This window comes from Capricornis sumatraensis, chromosome 14 (assembly GCF_032405125.1).
Source record: "Capricornis sumatraensis isolate serow.1 chromosome 14, serow.2, whole genome shotgun sequence".
Taxonomy (NCBI): domain Eukaryota; kingdom Metazoa; phylum Chordata; class Mammalia; order Artiodactyla; family Bovidae; genus Capricornis; species Capricornis sumatraensis.
In genome coordinates, this window is record NC_091082.1 from 13,138,751 (window position 1) to 13,162,317 (window position 23,567).

The 23,567-nt window shown below is 51.6% G+C and overlaps 1 protein-coding gene across 1 annotated transcript in view; it reads left to right on the plus strand.

Moving 5' to 3' along the window:
- Positions 1-6,881: 6,881 nt before the first annotated feature.
- The window catches only part of MAPKAPK2 (MAPK activated protein kinase 2), a 50,398-nt gene continuing 33,712 nt past the window's right edge, over positions 6,882-23,567 (plus strand). The window contains exons 1-2 of the mRNA XM_068986394.1: positions 6,882-6,921; positions 9,982-10,646. Coding sequence (XP_068842495.1) covers positions 6,882-6,921; positions 9,982-10,646 — 705 coding nt within the window. The remainder of the gene's footprint in view (positions 6,922-9,981; positions 10,647-23,567) is intronic.

Sequence of the window (23,567 nt, forward strand, 5' to 3'; positions counted from 1 at the left end):
AGAAGCCTGAGCACCAAGGAATTGATGCTTTCAAATTGTGGTGTTGGAGAAGACTTTTGAGAGTCCCTTGGACTGCAAGGAGATCCAATCAGCCTATCCTAAAGGAAATCAATCCTGAATATTCATTGGAAGGACTAATGCTGAAGCTGAAGCTCCAATACTTTGGCCACCTGGGGTGAAGAGCCAACTTACTGGAAAAGACACTGATGCTGGGCAAGATTGAAGGCAGGAGGAGAAGGGAATGACAGAGGATGAGATGGTTGGATGGCATCCTGGACTCAATGGACATGAGTTTGAGCAGGCTCCAGGAGACGGTGATGGACTGGGAGGCCAGGCAGTGCTGCGGTCCATGGGATTCCAAATAGTCGGACACGACTGAGCAACTGAGCGGTGAAGATGATGTTCATAGCATCATTATTCACACTAGCCAAACGGTGAAAGCAAACCAAATGTCTATCAAGAGGGATGAACGAATAAATAAATGCTGGCATATATATACAGTCAAGTCATTTAGTCGCTCAGTTGTGTCTGACTCTTTGTGACCCCAGGATCCACAAAGTTCCTCTGTCCATGGGATTCTGCAGGCAAGAATACTGGAGTGGGTTGATAGTTCATTCTCCAGGGGATCTTCCCGACCTAGGAATCAAACCTGGGTCTCCCACATTGCAGGCAGATTCTTTACCATCTGAGCCACCAGGGAAGCCCAATATATATGATGGCACAGCCCTGCAAAAAAAAAAAAAAAGACATTCTGACACATGCTACAACATGAATTTAAATCCCTTGTGGTAACTAAAACAAGCCAGTCAAGAAGACAAATGCTATATGATTTCACAAATGTGAGTTTCCTAGAATAGTCAAATCCATAGAGACAGCAAGTAGGGTGGTGGTTGCCAGGGGCCGGGAGGAGGATGGGAGTGGGGCGTTATTATTTAATGGGAACAGAAAAACAACTTGGGAAGATGAACATTTCTAGAGGTGGATGACGCTGATGGCTGCACAACAACATGAATGTACTTAATGCCTCTGAACTAGTTAAGAGTTAAAATGACAGATTTTATGTTATGTCTGTATAACCATCATGTGTATATACACGTGTGTATATACATGTAACTTTTCAAGGCTCTCAAGTTCTGTCAGCGTCCCCTGGGCATTCCGAAGCCTAGGACAATATTTGGTCCTAAGTGACGCTCTGTCAGTGTTTGTGGCTATGACAGGGGCTGCAAAACTGATGGTGGGGGCAGGTGCAAGTGTCAGGACGGCCCCCATGCCAACTTCTCTCTTCCAGCATATCCAATTTTCTCTTGCACTTACCGATCCAAAGAAGGGGTGGGGGCTCTGGACATCCATCCAGAGGTGTAGGGAGACCCCTCACCAGCATCAATGAGTGAGCTTCCAGGAATGAGAGGGACTTGCCCACTAGGTGTACTATATAGGTCATGTAAAAGAAAGAACTTCCTCTTGTGGTACAGAGAGGCACCGGAAGTTCTGCGCCTAAAGTTTCTCAGGTCAGACACCTACTTGTCTACACACAGGCGCAGACAATCTGAAAGCTGACAGATCAGCTCCTGTTCATCTCTACGATATTATAGTTTTTGCAACCAAAAGAGAAATGTAGGGGGAAAGGTTAGCTCCTTCCTCTGTCACTTAAGAAGCAAAAAACAAAACGAAATGTGGGATATACCACATACATCATATATTTAGGTCCTTTCTCAAAAGCTTGTACATCCCAAGACCCCAAATCCGTTGCTGTTTAAATGACTTTATTCGTTGCCTTTAACTCTTGGTCTTGGAGGGAGAGAGTCTTTGGAATCTGATGATTGCAGACAGTTTCCATCTTGTGAGCCATGAGCACAGCCTGGGATGGTTTCCCCAGGGTGGTCTTGCAGGTGTCAGGTGGCTGGACCACCCACAGGAGCATTTAGTAACACGGCCCCTGACGTGTGGAAACAGCAAGGGCCTGAACTCCAGTTTTTCTATCTAGTGTGATGACTTCAGTCTGGTATTTCACCTTTCTGAGCAACAATGTTCTCAGTGATTGAAATTGTGGAAATAATCCTAAGTACAGCCTTGTTGAGAGGACTGAAGGAGATGATGGGTATTGAAGGTACCTGCCGCATAATAACAGGTCCCATTTATAGATGCCAATTAGTAAGTGTCAGTAACAGCTCAAAATGTTGCCTGGGTATTTAATCTAGGGAATAGTCTCACCCATGTCATTATACAAAAAGAACGCAGAGCCACAGTTGCTAATAGTGGTAAGTGGTGGAGGTAGGATTTGAACCCAGACTTCATTCCACCATGCTCTGCCACCTCAAAATTATGGTCTCGTGGGAAGCTGCTTGTTTTCATACCTTTTGAAGATCACTACCCAGTGCAGCGCGCCCCCCCCCCCCCACTCACGTCTCTTCCTGCCTTTCCTCCTTGCCCACCTGCATTTACTCATCTTAAGTGAGGGATGGAGAAAAAGCCCAGGGGTCAGCAGGTCACCAGATGAAGACCAGTGACCCTTTGGGCTGACACACCCTGGTTGTGTTCCTGGATGGCAAACCTCCTTTACCCTCTCCCTTCCGCATTTCACTCTCCAGGCTGAATGCTCACCTGAATTGCAACTGACGTGCCAGACATAGGCTAGACTGGAGGGGCACAGCTTTTAATATGGGACAGCAGTCTTGGGCTGTCTTGACTATGGTGGAATAATTATCTCCTTCCTCTTCATTTCCTATACTAAGGCACAGAATTTACAATTAGGCATCCTGTAGCCTTAAGTATGGAGAAGGCAATGGCAACCCACTCCAGCACTCTTGCCTGGAAAATCCCATGGATGGAGGAGCCTGGTAGGCTGCAGTCCATGGGGTCGCGAAGTCGGATATGACTGAGCGACTTCACTTTCACTTTTCAGTTTCATGCATTGGAGAAGGAAACGGTAACCCACTCCTGTGTTCTTGCCTGGAGCATCCCAGGGATGGGGGAGCCTGGTGGGCTGTCATCTCTGGGGTTGCACAGAGTCGGACACGACTGAAGCGACTTAGCAGCAGCGGCGGCAGCAGTCTTCAATAGTCCCATCTGCAGTCCCCTTGGACCAGAGTTTGCCTGCTGATATGCAGAAGCCAAGTTTCTGTTCCCCCTTGGGTACTTCCTTCTTTCTCTTGCCATTCCCATTCTTCCCCTCAGCTCCTGCTGCTCCCTGCTGTGGTATGAAACACTCAAAGGGTGGGATACAGACAAGGGCACTGGGGTCGGGGGGGGGGGTGGTGTGGGCAGAGCATTTCTTCCCCTCTGAGATGTCCTCACACAGGGTAATGCCCACAACATTTGCTTTGGGTAAAATTTCTTTCTGTGGATCAGTCCCTAGCACTTTCAGAGAGTTCAGAAAATTTTGTGACTTATATATCTGTTTTTTTTTTTTTTTTTGCTTTGGAGAATTTCTCAGTTTCTCAAAGAAAGACTAGACTACAACATGAAGACTGCTTATCTCTCTCTGGCCTCAAGTCATTTTCCTTTCCAAGAGTGAGTTTTCAGTGAAGAGACCTTTTCCTGTGAATCATGCTCCCTTCTGCAGTATTTTGTGTGTCCCAGCACTAGACACAAAGATCTGTATCTGTGTGCATATATCTGTCCAACAGCTTGTGAATAATCCTATCTCATCAAAAGCATGTCCTCTGAAAATCTGTAGGAAGTTCACGTCCATAGATTTTCACCCCTGTCATCCATTCATAATGCCAGCTCACAGTAAAATAGGAAATTTTTACTTTCTGATGGTGTGAAGGCACGGTAGGGGAAGCTGGAGAAGACAGACTGTCACAGAATCATGATTAATCCTATGATAATAACCCAGCCATGCAAATTAACACAGACCTATACTCTGTAACAGATTAGGCCAAGATTGATGGAAATTGAGGTGTTCAGTTCAGTTTAGTTCAGTTCAGTTCAGTCGCTCAGTCGTGTCCGACTCTTTGTGACCCCATGAATCCAGCACGCCAGGCCTCCCTGTTCATCAGTATCTCCCGGAGTTCACCCGGACTCATGTCCATCGAGTCTGTGATGCCATCCAGCCATCTCATCCTCTGTCGTCCCCTTCTCCTCCTGCCCCCAATCTCTCCCAGCATCAGAGTCTTTTCCAATGAGTCAACTCTTATGAGGCGGCCAAAATACTGGAGTTTCAGCTTTAGCATCATTCTTCCAAAGAAATCCCAGGGTTGATCTCCTTCAGAATGGACTGGTTGGATCTCCTTGCAGTCCAAGGGACTCTCAAGAGTCTTCTCCAACACCACAGTTCAAACGCATCAATTCTTCAGCGCTCAGCCTTCTTCACAGTCCAACTCTCACATCCATACATGACCACAGGAAAAACCATAGCCTTGACTAGACGGACCTTAGTCGGCACAGTAATGTCTCTGCTTTTGAATATGCTATCTAGGTTGGTCATAACTTTTCTTCCAAGGAGTAAGCGTCTTTTAATTTCATGGCTGCAATCACCATCTGCAGTGATTTTGGAGCCCCCCCAAAATAAAGTCTGACACTGTTTCCCCTGTTTCCCGTCTATTTTCCATGAAGTGATGGGACCGGATGCCATGATCTTCGTTTTCTGAATGTTGAGTTTTAAGCCAACTTTTTTACTCTCCTCTTTCACTTTCATCAAGAGGCTTTTTAGTTCCTCTTCACTTTCTGCCATAAGGGTGGTGTCATCTGCATATCTGAGGTGATTGATACTTCTCCCGACAATCTTGATTCCAGCTTGTGTTTCTTCCAGTCCAGCGTTTCTCATGATGTACTCTGCATATAAGTTAAATAAGCAGGGTGACAATATACAGACTTGATCGACTCCTTTTCCTATTTGGAACCAGTCTGTTGTTCCATGTCCAGTTCTAACTGTTGCTTCCTGACCTGCATACAGATTTCTCAAGAGGCAGGTTAGGTGGTCTGGTATTCCCATCTCTTTCAGAATTTTCCACAGTTGATTGTGATCCACACAGTCAAAGGCTTTGGCATAGTCAATAAAGCAGAAATAGATGTTTTTCTGGAACTCTCTTGCTTTTTCCACGATCCAGCGGATGTTGACAATTTGATCTCTGTAATCTAAAATGGAAAGTATAGGTCATACCTCTTTAGGCCATTTGTGCCTGGAAATGGCAGATATCATGCTTCTGAGACCGAGAAGGATGTGTGGGTGTATGTCTTCTCAGGATTTACAGTGGGGGTTGTGAAAATGGACTTTGGGTTAGAAAAACCCTTGGAAAATTATTCAGTTTCTCAAGGACTCAATTTCCTCAATTTGAAACAGATACACGGGGACAACTGCACATACCTCATAGAGCCGCGTAACAGTTAGAATGGGATTAGAATGTTAATGAAAGAAGACTTGGGACGCCAGTTACTGTAATAAGAAGGACATTTATTTCTATCTCCTATGAAGGCTGGGTGGTTTGTTTAGGGTTGATACAATGGATCCAGACTCCGTCTTCTAGCCAGGCTCCTTCTATCCTTTTGCTCTGTCATCCTCAACTGTAGCCTCCACTTCATGATGCAAGACGGCTGCTCAAACTCCAGAAATTGCTTTAGAAAATTATTTATTATTTATTTATTTTATTTTTGGCCGTGCTCGGTCTTCATCACTGCAAGCAGACTCTGTCTAGTTGCGGTGCGTGGGATTTCGGTGGCTTCTCTTCTTGCAGAGCACTGGGCTCTAGGCACCCAGGCCCAGTAGTTACAGTGCATGGGCTTAGTTGCTCCAAGTCATATTGGATCTTCCTGGACTGGGGATTGAACCCGTGTCCCCTGCACTGGCAGGTGAATGCTTAACCACTGGGCCACCGAGGTAGCGCCGGCCGTTACATTTTTATTCCAGCCACCAGGAACGAGAAAAGAGGTAGAGGAGGAAAGAGTAGGAGAAGAAAAGAGGAGGAGAAGGAGGAAAGGAGGCTGCTGCTTCCCTTAACAGCTTTCATTTACAAATCATGAACACAACCAGCTGTAATGGAGGCTAGGAAGTGTAGTTTTTATTCCAGTCAGTCATGTACTTAGCTAATTATTCAAGATTCTTTACTATCAAAGAGGGGGAAATGGATACTGGCAGAAACAACCAGCAGTCTCTCCCACAGATCCTCATGAGATTTAAATGGAGGGTTGAACGCAGTCTTGGATATAGAGTAAGCACTCATTAATCACCATCACCATCACCATCTCATCATGAGGAGGTGGGGAATACTCTGGAACTATGACAAGATGTTTCCCTATTTTAACCTCATCTTTCTGATAAAGTCACCATATCCATCTCCCTTTTAAGACACAATGAGCTTCACCTTTTTTGAAGGTGAGACACCTCTGTGTGTCCTTATGACAGAAAGAAAATCAGTCCTGAATATTCATTGAAAGGACTGATGCTGAAACTGAAGCTCCAATACTCTGGCCACCTGATGCAAAGAGCTGACTCATTGGAAAAGACCTTGATGCTGGCAAAGATTGAAGGAGAGAGGAGAAGGGGATGGCAGAGGATGAGATGGTTGGATGGCATCACCTACTCAATGGACATGGGTTTGAACAAGCTCCGGGAATTGGTGATGGACAGGGAGGCCTGAGTGCTGTAGTCCATGGGGTAGCAAAGAGTTGGACACGACTGAGCTGAATGGATGAAACAAAACTACATAAATGGAAAGCCAAAGAATGATGAACATTGGATTCAAGATAATGGTTATCTTGGCCAGAGAAAACAGAGTTGGGTTGGGGGGTGAATAGAGCAACCACCTAGTTAGATGCATGCTTTTTGTCAAAGTCCTAGTTTTCACTTCGGGTAGTGGATTCACAGGGGCCGATTGCATTATTAAAAATAACTAGGGAATTCCCTGGTGATCTAGTGGTTAGGATTTGACACTTTCACCACCATGGCCTGGATTCGATTTCTGGTCAAGAAACTAAGGACCTGTAAGCCACAAAACGAGGCCCCCAAAACCCCCCAAAACCCAAAAGACAAAAAACTAATTAAATAGAAGCAGAGATTCAAGGAGCAATGATTCAATGATGAGGATGTGCCATGAATCAAGTACTATAATTGACTGACCCGATTCTTTGTACCTGAGGTCTTTAAATGGTCTTTGTGTATACAGTATTGCATGCCATATGTGTTTGCATGTCAACAAAAGTAGTACTTTCTATTTGCATAGACTTAATTTTTGAAGTGCTTCTACATAGCCATAAAAATTGTTTAAGTAGTTCATTACAGATGGTTGAACTCTGGGTTTCTATGTCCTAGGAAAAAATATTTTATTCTTCCAGTAGTTCTAAAGGGAGGCAGGACAGATCTTATCATCACTGTTTGACAGATGAGAAAGACGGGACTGAGAGTCACTGGACCCGCATGAGATTACACAGCTGGTTAGGGCTGGACTGGGACTTAAGGCACTGCATCTCTTGCCCATCTAAGGTTCTTCTCTTAGCCCATCTCTCTCTCCAGTTACTATCCAGCCATTAGACATTTATTCTGTTTCCACTAGATGCCAGGCACATTGCACTCACGTGTTTGCGTTCATACATGTGTGTGTTTTCTGGGTGCTGTGTGTGCACTTTATGTAATCTCTATGCACGGAGTCCTTGTGTGCCCCTTAGGCCTGACTGGTCCTTGTAATTCCAGGAGGAAGCCCCAGCTGGGTTTCAGGTGTCTAGTTATTCCTAGGTCACTGGGCTGCAGCATCTCCCCAGAGTCCCAGCTAGACAGGAAAGCAGCTCTGGTATCAGGGACAGATCCCCAGGTAGTGGGCACAGCGCAGAAGAGCAAGCCATCAGAGCTTCAGCCGTGATAAGATTCACTATTTCACGATCATTTCTAGTTTATGGGGAGTTTTCATGAACACTATCTCATTTAATTCTCACTCAACCTTGATATTTGAATGTATTATTTCTCTCTCTCTCTCTTTTTTTTTTTCAGATACAAAGAGGAGAGATTTGAATTCTGGTCATTTGCCTCTAAATTCTGTTCTCTTTCCACTGCGCCTCTGTCTCCGAAAGAGCAAAAAGAGCTTATGCTCTTTCTAACCTTGTGGAGAAAAGCAGGTAAAAACTCAGTGCCAGGTAGTAGGAAGGCCCGTGACTCTGCAGAGGGAGAAAGACCAACTCTCAGCCCTGCACAGCCGCAGCCCAGTTGAGATGAGACTAAAGAGCTGGTGTTTCTGCCTCCGCACCCTTGCATCCTTCTCTCCGTCCGTGGGCATCTTCCTTGTGTGTCCCAGGGAGGTAACAGCAGTACTGCAGAACAGGGGGGGTGTCTTCCAATCTCTGTGGCTGCCTTTGAGGGGTTAGAGGAACGGGGAACTGTCTAACCTGTCTGCCCTTCAGCACAAGAGGAAGTTCCCAGTCTCAGAGACAGGAGGATCCCTCCCGGACTTGTCTTCCCCTCCCGGACTTGTGGCAGTGCCGCTCTCTTGATGCTGTCTGCTTGTCTCTGTCTTCCTTCCCACAGATTAACACCATCCGCCACTGCAGGTGTGAGCATGGCATCTTGCCCAGAGTCAAGGTGTTCACTAAATTAACTGCTGAGAAAGAGCGAATACTGGTGTTAGGGGAACCGTATTTCTCCTTGGCCCTGGAGTGAGTCCTGGAAGGGACTGCGCTCCTTTCTCCACTACCCTTCACTCCTTCCCTGCTTGGACTCAGGCCCCAGGGCACCTGTCCTTAGAACGTTTCCTCCTCTGCTTCTTCCTGAGCAGGGTCTCCCTGGACAAGGGGACTCCAGAATGTTGGGGGAACACGTGAGGAGCCACGTGCGGCCAGAGGTCAAGTCATACTCTCTAATTCAGCCTTCTCAGTTATTAAGCTGAGGTTTTGTTTTCACCTGTGTGATTCCTTTATCTTATTTCTGAACTGTTTTACCAGTCAGAGTGGGGAGGAAGTCAGCAGGGATATATTTTATGATCATCCCCACACCTCCATCCGAATATGTACAGAGACCCTCTGGCAGCATATATTTAGGATGTCTTCAACCTCTTCCCCTGATATGGGCTACATTTAGGTCCAGCTAGATCTTTGGTGGGCTTCCCTGGTGGCTCAGCTGGTAAAGAACCCGCCTGCAATGCAGGAGACCTGAGTTGAATCCCTGGGTTTGGAAGATCCCCTGGAGAAGGGAAAGGCTATCCACTCCAGTATTCTGGCCTGGAGAATTCCATGGACTGTATAGTCCACCGGGTCCCAAAGAGTTGGACACGACTGAGTGACTTTCACTTTCCTTGGTGTCTTCCTCAGAGACACGAGGCTGAACTGGACCAGAATTGGATTCTTCAAAAACACCCATTTCTTACGGCTCTAGGTTCAGGGGCTAACTTTTCCATGTTGGAGATGAGGTACACTTGTCTCTTTTTGGTACACTGTCTCAGGGGATTCTCTCCACACCCTGTTCTTGCCACTGGGAGCGGTGCACCGACTAGCCAGTCAGAGGAAAAGGCCGCCTGAATTCAGGCGGTCTGAATGCCGTCCTCTTCGCCTTGAAAAGACACCCCCAGCGGCCGCTGTCTTGAGGTAGACAGTTGGAGAAAGTGGATTTTCTATCTGATTATGCAGACACTTTCATGCACCTCCCCTTTCCCTTTGCGCAGCCCTCACTAACGGACAACTAGGATTTTGGATGAGATGGTTGGATGGCATCCCCGACTCAATGGACATGAGTTTGAGTGAACTCCGGGAGTTGGTGATGGACAGGGAGGCCTGGCGTGCTGCGTTCCACGGAGTCGCAAAGAGTCGGACACGACTGCGCGACTGAACTGAACTGAACTGAACTGAGGGTTTCTCGGTGCGGCGGTCCTCAGTAATGGACAACTAAGACTTCTCGGTGCGGCGGGCCTCACGCCAGTCCCCAGCTCCGGCGGCCCTCGGCTCTCCGGACGCCGCGCGCCCTCCCCTTTAAGGCCAGCCCCGCCCACACGCCCACACCGCCCGGCCCCGCCCCCGCCATCCCCACCGCCTCCCGGCCCCGCCCCCTCGGCCCTCCCCTTTAAGGCCCGGCCCCGGACGCAGACGCGGCTGTGACGCGGCCGCCGGCCCCCGGGCTGGGTACTCTGTCGCACGGCCACTTCCCCCCCGGCCGGGCCCCGCGCGCCGTTCCCCGCGTCCCGCCGAGCGCCCGGCCCCCGGGGGGAGGGCGGCAGACAGGCAGGCAGGCAGCAGGGCCGGCGGGCGCCAGCGGCGCGCATCGGGGACTCACGGAGCCGCGCGACCCGCCGAGCCTGGAGCCCGGCCGGGGCGGGGAAGCCGGCTCCCCCCCGGAGCAAACTTCGCGGCCGGGCGGGGGGCGGCGGGGCCCGCGTCCGGAGCCGGAGGCGGGGCCGGCCGCCGCGCCCGCGCCCGCGGGCACCATGCTGTCCGGCGCGGGCGCCGCGCCCCCGCCCGCCGCCGCCGCGGCCGCCGCGCCGTGCTGCCCGCCGCCCGCGCCGTGCCCCGGCCCGCCGCCCGCGCTGTGTCCCGGCCCGCCGCCGCCCCCCGCCCCCGCGCAGCCGCCGCCGCCGCCGCAGTTCCCCCAGTTCCACGTCAGGTCGAGCCTGCAGATCAAGAAGAACGCCATCATCGACGACTACAAGGTCACCACGCAGGTCCTGGGGCTGGGCATCAACGGCAAAGTTCTGCAGATCTTCAGCAAGAGGACGCAGGAGAAATTCGCCCTGAAAGTAGGTGGCGCGGGGCGGGTGGGGGGCTCCCAGGGCCGGCGCCCCCACACTCCCGGGCGGCTGGTCGTGGCGGTGCCGGCGCGCTCCCAGGACCCGCGTCCGGGCGGCCGAGCAGTGGCCGCTGCCGGGCCGCCCTCCCCGCCCCGCGGCAGGGGCTGCGGGCGCTGCGGGAGGGTCGTGGCCGCGCGGGCCGGGTTTCCGGTCACCTGTGGGGACTCCCGGGGACTCTTGAGGACTCGGGCGTTTGGGGTCTGAGCGCCTTCCGGCCGAGTCGCGGCGGTTGGCTTCGGGGACCACTTGGGCTCGTCTCCCTGTCTCAGGAAGCGGTTTTCGGGGGGCTTGTGGTTCCCGGTCCTCTCCTCCCGCCTCTCCTTTGCGCGGGCACAAAAGGCCCATTACTCATTGAGCTGGTTGGTGGGTTGGTTTGGAGAAGTCGGATCTCAAGAGGTTTATTTAGCCTCGCTCCTTATTTGGGAGCCGGAATGTGTGATTTCACTTCCCTGGGCCTCGTGAGTGCGGCTGTGCCGCCTCGGGGCGCGCGCCGGCCGGGGAGGTGCAAGGCTGGAGATTCCGGGCGCGGCGGCAGGGATTGTTTTGATCCGGGAGCTGGCCGCCTCCTACCTTCGGTGCCCGCGAGGCTCCAGATGGGAGGCCAGCAGGCTCCAGCGCGGTGTCTGCTGTTTCCTTAGTTCCGTTGATCATTGTAAACTGGGTCTGGAAAACCACGGCTTGGACCCGGGCTGATTCCACAAATCGGAGATGGCCGCTTGAGTCTTGGACTTGGGCGATTGGTGGCCAGTAGGAGGGAGCGTTTTCCCGGAGCTGGGAAAAGCCAACCTCTTTTTATTATTTTTTTTAAGGAGCCTGGTGTGAGGAGAAAGGGGATTTCAGTGGGAATATCTACTTCGAAGTTAAAAATAATGAACTTGGAGGTCTGATGAGTCCCCAGTGCAGTGTGAGCAAGTGTCTAGGGTCACTAAAAAGGTTTTCCCCTAAGAGGGGTTTCAGATCAAACCACATCTCTAAAGGTGACACACAATGCCTTTTTCCCTTGAGGTGTCTTTAATGATTGGAGGAGGAGAAAAATACTTCCTGTGTTATATTTTCTCTTCCCCCTCAACCCCTGTGGCTAGCTGTATTTCAGCTATTCATACACAACTCAGATATGTGTCATGGGTGGGACTGTTGGAATATATAATTAGATATAATAAAACCCTGGTACTTGGGGTTGTAGAAGGCAGACATGTTTGATTTACAGATTTTAAGGCTTCTAAGATTGTTTTCTTGCTGCTTTCAATTCTTCCTTTCCGGGGAGAACTTCAGCTAGCCTCAGTACTGTCAGATTTCTTTGGTTTTACTGCAAGCTATTGCTTTGGACTTCTGAAGAAGGAGTGCATCAGTATCCTGAACCCTTTAGTATTTGTGCCTTAGACTGTTCTTTCCATACTCAAAACTGGGGCAGGGAAGGAGAGTGGTGGTTTGACCGTGGCTCTGACCTTGGGGAGTGGATACTGTTGGACCACAGTTAACCTGCACCGTTGAAGAAGTGACAGATGTTCTTTCCAGGAGAGTTTTCTGTCCCCTCTGAGATGCCATCTGCCTTCATCCACCAGCAGTTTGGGGACACTGGCTGCTCATTTTCTTGGATAGCTGGAATATGGTATAAAGACTCAGAACAAAAGCTCTCAACTTCTGCTCCTTACTCTATTTGATAGACACACAAAACTACCCCCTTTTGGGTGGCATTCAGATTTCTATTGTAATTAATAGGAGAGAGATTTTGATTTTTTTCCCCTTTAAATAATTTTGAAAGGGAAGAGCCGGCAGTATTTTAAATAACACTCCTAGTTTGCCTTTCTCAGGTTAGAAGCAGGTGACGATTGAAGTCAGAGTGTGTTTTGACAGGCAGCCTGCTCCCAGATCTCACAAGTTGACTCAACTGTTAAACTGTAGATTTCCCACACATCTTTGTATAAAAGCTTAATAATAGAGGAAGAAAGAAGGGATGAGGCATTCAGAGACTGACAGCAGTATCAACAGTGCTTCCATGTCCAAATGCTGGAAAGACATAATTACAGCTGTGGGGGAAGCCTGCTTCAAACAGTTCTGTTCCAGAGACACACCAAAGAGATTTCCAGATCTTGAATCTCGACTAACTTAACCGTAGGTGCTGAGTAGTGAAATGATTTTCAAAACCAGGAGTGTTTTGATTATGAAGCAAGGGAGGAAGATGTGGTGGGGATTGCCTCATCGGAAAGGTGCCTGAAGAGAAGGGGAGGAGGCCTTCTGCTCTGTGTAGAGCGTGAGGCCATTCCTGGGGTTTAGGGCAGAGAGCTGCAGGGTCTCTGACGGGGTTCTCTGCTATCTCACAGCCCTGAGACTTGATGAGAGGTGGCAGCTGCCGTGATGGCCTGCTCCTCTGTCTGTGGTCTGGTGACCTCTTAGTCCTATTAAATGTAATCAGTGCTTTTAAAAATAGCCTCAACCCACCCTGCTATTTCTCTCCATCCACCTGAGAGATGCGGCATTTAAATGCTTTTTGGTTGGTGCGATGACCTTGCCTCATGGTCTCTCCTGGCTACTTTTGCTAAGGTCTGAGTCATACTCATACTTCACTCAGAGTTGGAAGGACTGTGAGTAGAGGTCATCCCATCTGACTCTTTCATTTTGCAGATGAGAAAACCAAGGCCCAGAGCAAAGGCTTTCTTGAGGTGAGACAGCCATGGCCTTGGCAGAATCAGGATCAGAACCCGGGATGTCTGACCTCTTCCCACTTGATAACTGCTGTGACATCAGCGGGCTTGGTCCCAGGACTGGCTGCTGCTCCAGAGCCCCTCACGCCCCAGGAACTGCTCTCACTGCAGGCCCCTCCTTGACCGCTGGGTCCGGGTTGCTGGGTGGGGATTTGTCGCCTCCCAGCACTGACCCCAGAGTTGGAGGGGCAGCTTGTAAACCAACTCAGCAGCTCCGTAAGTGAGTTTTGATCTGGAGTAACAAACTTTTTCTTTAACCACCCCCTCCTCTTTTTAAGAAGTGTTTGCTAGAAATCTTATTTACTATTATTATTTTTTTGTGCAAGAACATGAGAATTCTATTCACTGTGTCTTCAGTAGGGACACCTAGTCTCAACCCACTCGTGCCTTAATTGGTCCTGTTCCCTGCTGCTTCCTGCTTCATTGTGTCATGGTGACTCTTAGGTATTAGCTGAACAAATTTAATTAAAGCCAGCGCCCGTTGTCCCCCTCTGCTGTGTGACTCTGATTCGGTGAGACGTGTTATTGCTTTACAGAGTATAGAATGTTGTAATGTACCTCTGTTTGTCTTTCCATTGTGTGAATTAGAGGAAGCAAAGTCCTGTTCCTTGTCCTTCTCTTTCTCCTGTGCTCCCTCCCCAGGTGACTCGCGTCGCGGCCATGTGGGTTCCTTGGTGTCTGGTGATACCAAGGGCCGCTGATCAGAACCTCTCAGGGTTGGTCTGGACACTGTTAGAGAGCAGGGCTGCCTCATCCCTGCAGGGCAGGCAGCACCCTCTGCTGTGTGCCTGTCAGGGAGCAAGCAGGGTTAGTATGGCTGGGTGAGAGGCAGTGTTGCAGATGGGGGTTTGCTGGATGGAATCACAAGGTGAGAAAAGGTTCACTGACTGGCCAGCCTCTTTTATCTCCACTATCATTACAGGTAGTTAACAGTTCTCTGAGCATCCTACCATGTGCTTTGTATTGTATGGAGGATACAGACATTGCAAGTGGCTGTAAAAATTTGGAGGTCCAGAAACTCTTTTGGAGAAGGGGGAATTACGAACTTAACAAATGCAGTCTAAGGCTGTACTGTCCACTGTGGTAGCCAATGCCCGTGCAGACCTGTTTACATTAAAACTAGTTAAAATTGACGAATTAAGTTAAGCTAAGTTAAATTTAAAAGCCAGCTGCCAGCCACATGTCAAGTGTCAGTAGCTAGATGTGGCCAATGGCTACTGCATTGAACAGTGGAGAGGAGCGTTTTCGAGCTGGTAGAAAATTCTACCGGGTTTTGCTGGTCTAGGGGTTAAGTTGTGTGGCTGGAAGTAGAGGAACATGGAAGAGGGCATCTGTGAGGACTGAAGGCGCCGAGGACAGTGTGGCTTGGTCCCTGGGGGATGCACACGTCTGCCTGCGGGAGGGGATGGTGGTCGTGGGGGAGCGGGGGAGGGGTCCGGCTATGAGGAGCACGCGGGGCTGGGGGCTGAGCGAGGAGCCTAACGATCTTTGTGTTAAAAGCGGATGTTAAAGTGTTTGGGGAGCATGAAGTAAACTAACAGGATGTTATAAAGAAAAGTTACAAACCTTTGAGGTTGGGGCCTGTGGTTTTTTGGGGGAAGGTCTGGCTTCTGGGTTCAGAGACCCTGCGCCTTGCTTTGGGCTCTGCCTGTTGCAGCAGGGCTCTTGACGCCCACTGAGGCAGGGTCAGAGCTGGGCCAGCGCATGATTCCTTTTCACTTACGAGTTCTGGGCTCCGACAGAGCTTGAAAACAATCTCCAGCTAAGATGTGGGGTCAGCGGCTGACAGCAATGGGGAGAAGGGCAGCCTTAGGACCAAATATTGATGGGCATCTGGGAATTGAGGGGCGCCCCCCGCCTTTTTTAAAAATCAATTTAATGTCTGGTGGACTAGAATACAACCAGATTCTTATTTTCAGTTTGTGTCCTGATTGTGGCTTTCGTTTATTTACTTTTACAGTCTTATGTATTTATTTTTGGCTGGTTCTTTGTCGCTGAGCAGTTGTGGCGGGTGGGGGGCTGCTCTCTAGTTGACTTGCATGGACTCTCATCGCAGCCTCTCTTGCTGTGGAGCACGGCTCTAGAGCACAGGCTCAAGTCGCTGTGGCCCACGGGCTTAGTTGCTTCACAGTAAGCAGGATCTTCCCGGACCAGGGATCGAGCCTGTGTCTCCTGCATTAGCAGGTGGATTCTTTACCACTGACTCACGAGGGAAGCTCTTAGGGGCTCCTTTTTAGGGGATGAAGGTATTGGTATTCCTGATTAAGATGTTTTGGTTGCTTGAAATCTGAGCTGGGCCATCGTCAGTTGATGATTTTATTGGGAGAGGCCTGGAGGAGCACTACACCTCTTGGATGTCCTGGGGCTGAGGGAGGTCCCCCTCCCTGCCCACAGAGCCTGGGGGTATTTGGATTCTGTGCCTGGAGGAAGGTCAGGTGTCAGCGTCTGCTGTTCTTCCACGATTCCCAAGTGGCCCTCCTGTGCCCTGGTGCAGGACGCTCCTGGTGGTTTGATGTCTGTGGCCCAGGATTCACATTTGACTGCCTGCCCCTCCTCTGCTTCAGGCCTTCTCCAGGGTCCTGTGGAGTCTTGTCTTTCCCCTCTTCCCTGTGCTGCACCTTTCTCATAGCTGCCGTGACCTGTGCAGAACTGTTCTTCGTGTCTGAAGAGGCTTCAGCTACTCTTGGTCGTGATAAAAGGCTCAGGGACCCATCTTGAAGGGACCCACAATTCATAGCTTAGCGATCACTTTCCTCACACTCCCTGCTCCTCTTTCTTGACCTTTTCCACCTCACCGAGGAAGAGGCTGGGCCATTCTGGAAAGGTTCAGCCACACATCCGAGATCTCACCTTGTGTCAGCATCAGAGCCATGTCTTGGGACCCAGTTCCCTGGAACCTTCTCTGGGTCTGGATTCCTTTGGTGTTTTGGTTAATGGAGGGAGTGTGGGGACTGTGGGCCTGGCAGTGCCAACCTCAGTGTCCACTAACCAGTCACTGGGCTCTTTCCTCATCAGTCGGCTTTGAAATGGGGACGCTGGTAAGGAGTTAAGGTCGTGCCACTGAGCATCTTGATGTGTATCAGATATGAAACCAAAACCAGATTTTGTACCTTTTCTAGTCTTTCAGGAAATACTGATATTTTATGTTTTAAGATATGTATGGATGTAAATACCTAGGGATGACCGTATTACCATGGGCTATGTGCTAGATCAGAAAGAAAAGAAAGAAAGATCCATCTAGTATTGGTGCCCTGCTAACGAGTTGTGTGATGTTGAATAGGTTAGTTAAGCTTCCCAGGCATCAGTGTACATGTCGAAGGGTCAGGCTACTGGTGGCCCCTGGGCACAGTAGTGTGGGGTAGGTGGGCCGTGCTGGAGGCAAGAGGCAGGAGAGCTGGCTGCCTTGCTCCACGTCTGACCATCAGCAGTACCATCCAGCATGGATACCCTTTTGACAGGGTCCTTGCAGGGTTCCAGGGCAGCTTCCGCCCCGTTAATTAATACCATCGTGGACCAGCTGTTCCTTCTCTCATGTGAAGACTTGGTCTGTGTTCCAGCAAGAGCCTCAGTGGAGAGGATGGGCTTTGTAACTCAGTGGGCTGTGAATCCTCTCCTCCCTTAGAAATCGGAAGAACCGGTGTTGTGTGGCTCAGGGTAGAGCCGGGAACTCTCCATCTGACCCTCCTTTGCATTCGAAGCTGTGGGGCCAGATGCGGCCGCTGAGGTCGGCTGTGCCCTGCAGTTGTCAGGCTTTGCCTTGGTGTATGTCTGTGTCCATCCAAGTGGTGCTGCCTTCTGAGTCACCTGAAGTGATAGTATGGGTTTGGGGCTGTTCTGAGGTGAGAATTGGGAACTGATTCCCAGAGCTTATGGGAAGTTAGAATACATACCAGGTATGCCTGGGTACCCTTTCTTACCCATGGGACTGGGTGCTAGGGGATGTGACGGGACTGAGGAGGCAACAGGAGAGGGGGATTCCTGGCGTTTTCTTTTCCTCCAGCCCGTTTAGGGATACCGCAGTGGTTTCAGTCCTGAACTTGGGTCCTCGGTGCCAGGCCAGGAGATTTGGTTGAAGGAAGAGAAGACTCAGCGGAAAGGGGGCTATGGTTGTGCTCAGCCTCTGGCAGTGTAGAGTGCTCGAGGGTCTCTCTTCTCTGACCTGGTAAACACTTTTGCGTGCCATCTGGCGGGGAGGAGAGGCTGGGACGTGGCCCCAAGGTCACCCTTTATCGGAAGCAATGTTCCCTTCTAGGACCAGCCAAGCTGTGTGTGTGTGCCGCCTGGAACCTGAGCTGTCCAGAAGGGTCATATGAAAGGGCACCTTCCTCTTGAGGAATGTTTGCAGGTCCCTCTGTGGTCAGCGGCCTTCCAGCACTCTCCTGGGAGGTGAGGGGTGGTGACCAATGGCAGAACGAAGCCTTTCCTGTCTCAGAGAAGAGGACGGCAGCATCTCTGTGTGGCTTACTCTGGGATGGTTCTTTCGAACATGAAACAAAAGCAAAATCTCTCTAGTCCCAGGTACGGGGACCTGGGAGGGGACCTCTTGATGTGCCCCCACCAGCTCCTACACCCTCATGTTCCTGAGGGGCTCCTCCCCGCTTCCCCCAACATCCCCCTCCCCCCGCCCCCCGCCCCACCGAGGCAGGTCAGCGAGTTGACCGCCTCGCTGTCATTTTCATTTGGATTCTTCATGTTGTCATGAGGCTCCCAGCCCTCACTGGACGTGTGTCACCTGGCGTCCTGTCCAGGGCCCAGAACTGTCACTCAGCCCCTCTTGTCTCAGCTGCTAAAAATAAACCTGCCCTGCTGCCGCCTCCATCTCGGGTCGGCCCGACAGCGGCCCAGGCCTTCCTGCCGCACCGCTGCGCTGGTCCTCACACTCACTGGCGCCCCCTCCCCATTCGCCCCTTCTTTCAGCCCCAGCTTGGTGGGTGGCCCAGCCGGCTGTGCTGAGAGTGAGCTGCGGGTGCTGGCCTCCAGGTGTTGAGATGCATGTCCGGAGGCTCCGTGGGCTCCTGGAAGGGTTGGTCAGCCAGGGAGGGGCGTGAGGCACTCTGTGCTGGCCTCCAGCTCCGCCTTCCTCCAGGCTCTGCCTGCTGGGGGGCTTCCCTGGGTGGGTGGGGGGCGTGGGGCTGAGTGGGGAGCCCAGGGCAGCTGCCAGGCCCTCACCCCAGCTGCCCGGGGACTGAGTGGCTACCTGCCCCTGTGCAGGGCTCGGCAGCCTGGGGCTTCGGGTTACCGCATCCACAGTGTGACCTCATCCCCTTGGCTTCCAAGAATATCCTCTGTCATGAGTCAGGCACGGCCCCCCAGCCTCCCCCTGGGCCACCTGCAGGATGTCACTGGGAGCTGGGTCTCCTCTCCCTCCTGACTGGGGGGGCAGGATCTTGGTGATCTGTGTCCCTTGAGGCCCACTGAGGTGGCCTCTTCTCCTGCTGCCTGTGGGTCCTTGTATCCCAGGTGGTCCTGGTACCCCTGGTACCATAGAACCACATGAGGACATGGGCTTAGGTAGCTGGCATTCCTGGCTGCCGGATGGACACTGGGCAGAGTGCTCCCTTTATGATTTCGACATTCTCTTGTTCCTAATCCTCGGAGGGTGTCGGTGCTGACCCCGTCAGACAGGGGGCTTCTGTGTCTGTTTTCTGGTGTAGGGGCTTATTTGGGAGAAGGGGTGCCTTGGGGGAGCCTCCGCCTGCAGCTGGAGTCCCATCCCGAGCCCGGCTCCGTGACCGCCTGCTCCCGGCTTTCCTCTGGGGCCTGGTTTGCTCCACAGGGAGGGATTTCTCTGCCAAGGCCCATGGGCCTCTGGAGGGGAGGAGATGGGTGTAGATTGCTAATGGTTTATTTTTAACTCTGACAGGAGTCCCTGTCCTTGGGGGAGCCGTGCCTTCCCTCTCCTCCCGCCGCGCTGCGGACCGCCCCCCCCACATCCTGGGCCTCTGGGCCTGGCTTCTGTAATTCTTAGAGGAAGATGTGGAAGAATTTTAAAGGCAGGGTTCCAGGAGCCTTAGGTGAGGGCAGTCTTTCTGAATGAAGAATCTGTAGATTGCTTGTCCGGTCTGATTTCTGCAGAGTTCAAAGCGTCGGGGGGCGGGGGGGGGGCGGGGGCTGGGGGGAGGAAGACCCGGAGCCCAGGGTGCTTAAAGCCACGTGTGTGGAACTCGGAGCATCCGAGGAATGCAGGTGGACAGGGGAAGAGCTCGCGTGCCCTGGAGCTTGCTGCAGTCCGGCTGCAAGGTCATCTTGTACCTTCTCTGTGCTTGGCTTCATACAGGCACCCAGGTCTAAGGAAGGCTGGAGGCCACAGTGGACTGAGGAGCGTCACCTCTCACGCTTACAGAAGCATTGTTTTGTTCCTCCCCTTGGCTGCCGCTCCCCAGCTCGGTATCCCTCCCTCTGGACCCCAGTGGGACCCTCAGGACTTCCCGCCTCTGTGTTCCCCCCAGCCGTGGCCCTTGGTCACCGGTGCTCTCGGGGGAGCAGGGGCCGCAAGCGCCCCTTCACCTGTGCTCAGCTCTGCTGCTCTCAAGGGCACTTTTGGTTTCCTTGCTTTAGATATTTAAAAGGAAAATAAAACTGAGTTTGAGGTGTAGTTAGAGGGCTGGTGGTGGAATGAAGTCTTGCCCCCGGGTTCTTCAGCGAGCATGGGGACTAGTTTGCCTGAAGCACAGCTCTGGTCACGTCGCTTCCCAGCTTGAATGGTGGGTTCGTTTTGACTGCAGAGCTCAGGAGGCTTCCACGTCCTTCTCAGATCTGACCTCAGTCTGTTTTTTTCTGAACGTATGCTGCGCTTCAGCCTCAGTGACGTATGTCTACTGTTTGCTCGTGGGACCCTGCTTTCTAACCCTCGCTCCTCCACCCAGCGTCTGTCTCCCGTTGGTCCTGGGTTGTCCTGGCCCCCGCCTCGCCCCAGCCCTTGTCTGGGCCTGCCTCTTTCGCCCTGTGCCTGCGCTGCTCCTTCCTTCGTGAACCCTTTCAGGCCAGAAGTGGGTCTTCCCATCCCTCCCCGTCACACTCGCCAAGACGCTCTTACCTTCTCTTCCTGGTTTTGAGTGTAATTCTCCAGTGCGCGAAGTGCAGACGTCGGATGGCAAATTCCGTGAAGACCTACATCGCCGTTATTTTCGTGTCCTCTTATTTCTGTGTAGTGACTATATCCATCATTAAAAAAATTCCAGAGTATTTTGGCCTTGTGCATTACACCCAGCTGCCTCATGAAGATGTGATTACTGAGCAATAGTGGATGCTGTCTATACAAGTGTAATGTGCTAGTGGTGATCCTCAAGGTTTCAGGGAGTGACTGGGTGAGGGACAGGGTTGGCCTGGAGAATGAGTTGGGGCTGTAGTGAGGGTCTCCCTAAGGGTCTCTCCCTGCTCTCCCTCCTGTCTGCTAAAAGGCCATTCAGGACAGTCTTCTGGGAGGTCTTCCCCTCACCCACTGGGGTCTGCTGACTCAAGCTGGCACCTGGCATTTCTGCTAACAGAGTTCTCTTTCTTATAAGGGCCCTGACCACAATTTCCCATTGATGCCTCTCCTCCCTGTTTCAGAGCTCCTCTGTCTTGTGTTGTGCTGTGGAGATGACCCTCCTGCCCTTTGGAGAACTTTAACTGAGGGAGGGACAGGTGTGGAGCTTGCCATCTCTCCCAAAGTTCTTGGCGTCTTCGAGTCAGCCCCAGACACGCAGAGACACCTGGATGCAGTCCGAGATGGTCTTCCTGTCTCCTGGCCTCGTCCTATGTGTTGCAAAAGGGCCAGCATTGAGCAGCATGATGCCGGGACTGGGGTTAGAGGTTTGAACCTCGGGGAACCCTTGAGTTCCAGGCAGGGGGGAGAGAACCCGCCTGGCCTCTGAAGCACCCACCTGGCTGTGTGGGTCTCAGCAAGTTCTTGAACCTGTTGGGGCCTCACTCAGCTTTTTCATCGTAAATCCAGGGCTCTCCTGTGCTGAAGGGCGCTCTTCATCACTGCTGCTGATGCCCCTCTGCTGGGAAAGAGGTGGTCAGCCTGGGCTCCAGGGCTCCAGGGATTGGGAGCCACCCTCTCTGCCCTCACTTTCTGCAGGCCAGTGTTCTTTCATCCCTCCCTGGGCTGTAGTATTTTTATTCATTCAGCCTTTCAACTAATGTTTGTAAATGTGAATCCTCTCTGTGCCTGCCTCCTGTCTACCCTGCTGAGTGGCCATCAGGAGGCCCAGATGGCAGGATTAGCCTGGAGGGGCGACCACTCTGGGTCTTCCTCTTGGGTTTAAGACTCCTTTAATACCTCTGCTATGTGAGAAGAGAGGGGTTTAGAACAAGGAGCGTTGATTCTTTTCTAGCAACTTAGACTGGACCTCTTCCTTTCTAAGTGGAATTTGCCCCAGGGTACCTTCTAGCTCTCTGAGATCCAAAGCAACTTACTACTCAAGAAAATTAGCACTGCCAAGGATGACTTTTGCCATCTCCCTAAGGAAGATCAGAACAGCAGAATGAGTGATACATACAACAATATTCTATCCTCTGCCTCGTTCAGATCACGGTCCAAAGCTTAGCAACACTGTGAAGGGTTTCCAGGTTAATAGCAAGTCTTTACTGAGTGGATACTGTGTATCAAGCATTGTACTAAGTGTTTCACTTACATTCTTGTTAATCCTTAATATTGCAAAGTAAAAGCCCCTGTTTTATGGAAGAGGAAAATGTTCAGAATCATTTAGTCACTAGCAGTTATTTATTGAGCACTTACTAAGTGCTAAGTGTTATTTCAGGCTCTAGGGATACCTCAGTGTACCAAGAAGATCAAAAAAAAAAAAAAGAAAGGAAAAAAGAGAAAGAAAATCCTGCTTGTGTGGAGCCTGCATTCTAGCATGGGGAGACAGACAAAATACAATCAGATAAATGATATAGCTTGTCAGACGGCTGTAGGTACAAAGGAGGAGACCCTGGAATGCTGGGAACGTGTGTGTGGTGTTGAAGTTTCAAATAGGGGCTCAGAGAAGGCTTCCCTGCAAAAGTGACATTTGAGTGAGCCCTAGAAGTATTTGGGGGAGAGGCAGGCAGAAGGAATGCAAGTGTAGAGCCCTGAGGCTACTGATGCTGGGTGCATCTGGCTTTCCTGCCTGGCTCCACGGAGCTTCCAGTACTGCCTCCTAGAGTTCCTCCCGGACTCCACTGTGATTCAGTACTTAGTTGATTCCGCTCTTTGTTTTCTCAGCAAATATTTATGGAATGCTTATTGTGTGCAAATTGCTACAGTGGTCAGATGGGAGCCCTGCCTTTGGGAACTTAAGAGTTTAGAGGAGGAGCGGACAGCTTTGTGTAAAAAGGAGTGCAAGTAGCCTGACCCGCCGTCGGTGCTGTGCCGGTCCACAGGTGTTCCGTCTTGATGCTCTCCAACAGAAGCAGTGCCTCCGGGTGGCTTGATCCAGGTTTTACCCGTGAAGAGGTTCAGGTGGCCGACTTGGGGGAAAGTGGTAGAATCAGAGCCTCAGAGGATACAGAGACGCGGGTGGGCTTCTCCAGGACAGACGGGTCGGGGGTGTGGTCCCTTTTGCCTGGTGCGGACTCGCACCTGTGACCCTCCCAGGGACCGCCGCACACAGACGGCTGGGTAGCAGGGGGGCTGGGCAGCAGGAGGGCGAGAGCGAGGCTGCGGGGCTCCCCGGGGCTCCCATCTTCCGTCGGCGCAGGTCTCCCAAGGCTGTTTCTATAACCGGAAGCGCTCGGGATTGCGCTGACCGGCCATCTATGGAGCTGGGAGGATGGGGTGATGAGAATGGGCTGCAGCCGAGGCCGTGGGTCCTCCTCTGGGCCTTCACGGGGCTCCTCCCTTCCCTGCAGAGTCGCGTCCTTCCTGTGGGGGCCTCCAGGTGGACTGGGGCGCCGGGAGGCTCTCTGAGCCCTCGGTCTGGCCGCCTTGCCTCCTGCCTCTCGGGCGCTCGGTGAGCGGAAGTCCGGGCCCAGGATGGAACCGGCCGTTAGTGCGGATGGGAAAGTGAAGCAATGGCTTCGGTCGCTTCTTCCTGAGCATGTGCTGTGACAAAGGAAGTTGCAACATTTTACCCCCTTTCTTTCGTCCTTTTTATAGAGCAAGAAGGGGGAAAAAACCCCAGTCTTCCAGTAAACTTCAGAAAAAGATCTAGCCTTTGCTGGATGGTTCTCCCCTCCCCCACAGCGCTTTTTTAGTAGG